The sequence below is a fragment of the Morone saxatilis genome, unplaced genomic scaffold (genome assembly GCF_004916995.1).
Source record: "Morone saxatilis isolate NCDOM2014 unplaced genomic scaffold, NCSU_SB_2.0 Contig8, whole genome shotgun sequence".
Taxonomy (NCBI): domain Eukaryota; kingdom Metazoa; phylum Chordata; class Actinopteri; family Moronidae; genus Morone; species Morone saxatilis.
The window spans coordinates 22,838,893-22,844,126 of NW_023340257.1; the positions used below are offsets into that span (position 1 = coordinate 22,838,893).

General features: G+C 42.2%; 1 protein-coding gene across 1 annotated transcript in view; it reads right to left on the minus strand.

Moving 5' to 3' along the window:
* The window catches only part of yap1 (Yes1 associated transcriptional regulator), a 23,989-nt gene that overhangs the window by 7,753 nt on the left and 11,002 nt on the right, over window positions 1–5,234 (minus strand). The window contains exons 3-4 of the mRNA XM_035680173.1: window positions 3,676–3,794; window positions 2,842–2,955 (exon numbers count right to left, since the gene is read on the minus strand). Of these exons, the coding sequence (XP_035536066.1) occupies window positions 2,842–2,955; window positions 3,676–3,794 (233 nt within the window). The remainder of the gene's footprint in view (window positions 1–2,841; window positions 2,956–3,675; window positions 3,795–5,234) is intronic.

The window sequence follows — 5,234 nt, forward strand, 5'->3', positions numbered from 1 at the left end:
TGTGTGTGTGTGTGTCTGGAGGGGTTGAAGTCAGCAGCACATACGGGCGGTGATAGCTGGTGGGCCAGGCAGATAAGAGACAAGTTAATGCCGTCTGCCTTTTGTCTTCTTCACGCACTCCTGCAACACAACGAGCCGGCAACACAGGCCCTTATCAGACCATCACACTGGCATTACACCGCAAGATCACCTGGGGTTAGGTAGGGTTGAAGGTGTGCCAGCTGTGGGAAGTTCTCTATGTGACCAGGGCGCAGCACCTTTGAAGGCTTTGTAAATATTTGTCTGCTGTCGATTTAACAAGTTTAAAAAAAGGCCCCTTGGGAAGGTGTTGTATTTCTAGCACTGAGATAAGCAAAGTGGAGAAACAGTCTGGCTGTGATACAAACACTGTTTTATCATCTTGTATAACAGTAAGGTCAGAGTAAAGCCAGCCTATGTTGACCTGGCTCTGCATGGCAAGGAGATGGAAAAAAACTGAGTCAGTCAGGAAATATCAACAGTGTCTGGGAATTATTGTAGTACACAGTGACAGGTAAAAACTGGATATTGTGTTGGATTTACCTGTTCAATGATTAAGTACTTAACGCTTTATTAACAACAATGAGACTAAACTGCAAATATAGCTATACAATGATTTTTTTAATCCTCCAAATTGTGTGAAAATCACCTGGAAGGTGTCACTGTTAAATGGTCAGTTCACTCAAATTAGTCAGTAGGGACTATTAGTTCAGTAGAAAGTAGAAGTAAGGTCAGTTGGTTATCCAAAGTAAACATGTTATTGTTTTTCCAGATATAATTTCTCATTGACACCCCCCCAATGGAGCAGGTACAAAAATCTGAAATAAAAAATTAAAAGAATTAGCAGATAAACCCAACACTGTACACATAAATAGATACCTATATAGGCAAGTGGGAAAATAAGAACTAACCCTTTAAACTGGCTCACTGCTGCCTCATTACACCATGAGTATTGCATAGTGGTGACATCATTAATAAGATGCCAGCTTTTCTGGTGAAGTACTCAGACAGCAGAGGAGAGAGAAAAACATCACATGACAGATAATGCAGCAAGTCTGGTAAATGGCTTTACATTAAGGCGTCAAAGAAATACATTTATGTTTTCCTTGCTGTTCAGTTGAGTACTACATCAAGAAAACAATATAACCACATAGGCCAGCCCCCTTTTGAACTCAGCCACAGTGCACTCATGGCTTGTTCGCTGTTCACCACCTCCTTAGAGAGGATGCATGCTTATCCCGTCGGCATTTTCCCTCTGTTCCTCCATTTTTCTTTCTTCCCCTTTCGCCTTGCCTCTCCCTGCCCCCCACCTCCCCTCTCACATTGGAGTTCTTTGACTGAAAAGGTCTGGAACAGATTAAGAGTTGGACCACAGAATAAAGAGGCCTGGCAGAGATTCAAGTCTGTCTGGAGCTAGAGCAGAATGGGGCTGTGCCTGCACTGGGCCTCACGCAGGGGAAAGCCAGCCGGCAACAACCCTCAGTTAAAGGCGCTCTGCTGCTTTTCTTCTCAAAGCTCAAATTAGCCTCCATTATCAAAGCAGCTGGCTTATGATTGGAGACCTACATAGCAGCAGTACAGAGGTTTTTGAAGCAGAGAAGCCCATTTCTTTGCACAAACGTCAAAAATATGATTCAAAAATAACTGCAAAGAATAAAATGAGGTATACAAGCACAGAGCCTCATTAACTACCAAGTAGTTTGAGGACTTTGCAAACTTTCTAAAATCTAAAGGATCAAAAAGGTACAAATAATAGCAGAATGAGGAATATGAAATGTATAAATAGAATTAGAATTAGTAAACACAGAGGAGATTTTATCTGATGTGGAACAAAATCATGTTTGATGGCACATAATGAGTTAACATGGTCTCTTTCTCCCTCTCACTCGCTCTCAGGGGCCCAGCAGCCTTGTGTGTTCAAGACTTATAAATCTTCAAAGAGGTTTGCCGATCAGAGCCGCCATCTCTACCCAGCTGCCCCACTCCCCTTACAACTCTGTTTTGAACTTTCGTATCTGCCTTCAGAGTCGGACACACAATTGCTTGCAGAAAAACTGTCCTTTAAGTGCCCAGGCTCGATAAAAAGTAACACTAAAATTTAACAGGATAACAGCCTGCGTGCTGATTCGCACATGTTGTCTTTGTGAACCAGGGTGAGCTTCCCTGGGGAATGTTGCTGTAATGAAGGGGTGGCACCTGAACCGTAAATGAGTCATAAGACATAAGCAGGAACCTTCATCTCTGGAAGTCTTCCTAGCGCAGGAGGATTAGCTCATTCCCATGGCCACAGAGAAATCTCAACACATGTACTCGGGTTCTGTCACTAATTCACCAACCCTGGCCACCACACACTGAAAGCTGACTGTCAAACTTTAGCTTGGCCAGGGGGATTAATGACCAACTCAGCTGTTGCTCCAACACTAAAATGGCTGACAAAAGGTTAGGTGCAGATTTTGAGGGTGGGGGTTTGGTGAAATCTGTTTTCAACAACCAATGGTATGACTAGTCACTCCAAAACAATGTTGCACAGTGAAAGGAATAATGAATCATACTGAACTGAACTCACTGTTACAAAAGTGGTGGTGCATCTTTTATGGATTATCCAAAGCTTTCTACTAGAGAAAGTAAATTGCTGTCACAAAAACCAAATGTTTGAAAAACTCTTTACTGCAGAGGCAGTTCCTGGTAAAACTCCCTTGTTTACACTTTTAATATAACTTTAACTAGCTACAAGGGCCTGTCTTGATTTAATAAATAGAACAAACCTGGTATTTTAATAAATACCTAAACTAAGAAAAAAATACAGATCTATAACAAACTCACCAAAGCGCGGGTCAAGTCTTGGGTCAAGCCAGGATGTGGTCTTGTTTTTGTGGTTGATGTAGTAAATTTCACCCTCTGATGTAATAGCTTGTTCCCAGCCATCAGGGAGAGGACCTGAGGGATGACAGGCAAAAATAATGTTGAAGAGATACTGGTGGTGATTTTTATTTTATTTACATAACTGCATAACATATAGCAACATTACTATAATACAAAATTAGGCATAACTACAGTACATATACATATAGTTGTTATAGACACTCTTCAAGTAGGAGAAACGTGGCATCAGATATATATCATAATATGCACATGCTAGAAATAAAGGGCTAGGCTAAAGACAAATGGCAGCATATTATTATCTTTCAGAATCTAATAAATCTTTTTTGTCTGTCACTGAAAACAAACAAGCCTGTTGTCAACATTTAAAGCTTTTTTTTCTTCCATTTACTGTTAGGTTGCCAAATGGAACAGTGACGAATTAAGAATACAGAGGCTTCATCTGTAAACTCTGTAATCTGTGAGTCATGGAGCTCCCAAACATGTCAGACAGGACCTGTCATGTTCTACCTCAGTCTTACCTCACCTGGGGCAAATTCCAACTGCATGGACAGAACTGAGGTACACCGAGTCTTAGTGACATGTAAGAACTAGACTAGACTGCTCCTGACTTCTACTGTATGTGGTATGAATGTAAGAAAATACCCAGAAATAATCTCAGGGAAATTCTGTGTAATACTTGAAAAAACCCCGAAATATGATGGACCTTATCTGAAATGCACATTCTGTTCTGCTTCTATAGAAAAACTAAATTCAACTAAGTCAATATATACACACCACTGGCTGGGTTCATAAGGTTCTGTTGCTGGACTGGCACGGAACTGGCCGGGGCAGCCTGGTTCATCTGGAGCAGGGCCTTGCGAGGATCCTGCCAAGTGGTGGTCTGATCAATGTGACTGTAAGGAGAAAAGATAACCAGACCAAAAGGTCAGAAGAATGACCACCAATGTGTCTACTTCAGTAGTCAGTAGTTCAAACCAGGGACAATATTAACGCAAAGCAGTGGGTCACATACAGGAACTGATGACTCAGAGCAGTTTCAACAAGCTCTTTGATGAAAACACTGAATCTAACTCCTTCTTTCTGTAAACGATGACTGTTACAGGAAGACAAACTCAGCTGTGTCTGTTTGGACCCAGTCTGAGCCCACATTTCAATGTGGATTCACACAATGATTTCATCTAAGGCTCAGACTGGGCTATTTTTCCATATAATTCACTTAAAATTGTGTGTGTGATGAATCAGAATGAGAAACTGACCCCTGTACTGAAATATTAAACAAACCAAACAGTAGGAAAATAGTCAAACATCTGTTATCTGTCATAGGTAAGCTGAACACGTTTTTTTTTTTATGTCTAAGAGGCTATGATTGGTTTCAAAACAACTATTGTAATGTCAAACAATGTTGCTCCATCTATTTTATGGCTCGTCTTTGCTGGGACAGGAGTGGGGACCGGGGGAGGGGGCATTGTGTGGCATTCTGTGAAGGCATTGATAATTAGTGCTTTGTTGGTACTTGTTGCTTGATTAAGATGGAAAGCTAATACAGGAAGCCCTCCTCTCCCGAGCAGGACCCTCTCTATTGAGGGAGGGTCAGTCCCAGGGCTCAACGCAGGGGGTCCTTTTTCCTGGAAGTGGCTCGGACACTGTGGAGTGTCAGGGGCTTTAACAATCTGGCGCCACATTTACAAAGCTTTCACCTGCTTGACAAAGGCACAGACTGAGCTACGACCTAAAACCCCACTATTCACTTGTTCTTTTTTTGTTGTTTTTTTGAAACATCCCATTTAAGAGAACCCCCTCACCTCAAACAAACAGGCACCAACTCCAGCAGCTTGTTTATGCAATACCACCGACTTTATATGGATTATTTCAATACACATGACAAAAAATAAAGAGTTTGTTTATAATGCAGTCAACTATTTCCCTCAGCAATCTATCTACTGTGCCCCGCAATCATCATGTTCTGGATGTGTTCTTCCAGTCACTGAGATTTTTTACAACTCGCTGTTAGTTTGATCCCAAAACGCCATTAGCCCAGATTTTGGAACAGCTGGGTGAAGTGAGAGATTCAGAGAGTTCCTCTTGGCCTCTGCGGTAATCCCAGCCTGCCTGTCTGCTCTCTATCCCAGGCCAGAGAGCGAGAGGGCCTGACTCAGCACTCCTCCCCCCCACACAATGAAACCCATTTTGAAGCCCCCTCTTGTTTATGCTTTACTGATCAAAGGAGCTGCCAAATCCCCTACCAAACCCTCCCCCAGTCCTCACACACACACACACACACACGCATACACACACACACACACACTCCTCCCTCCTTATTCTCTGTGTTTGGT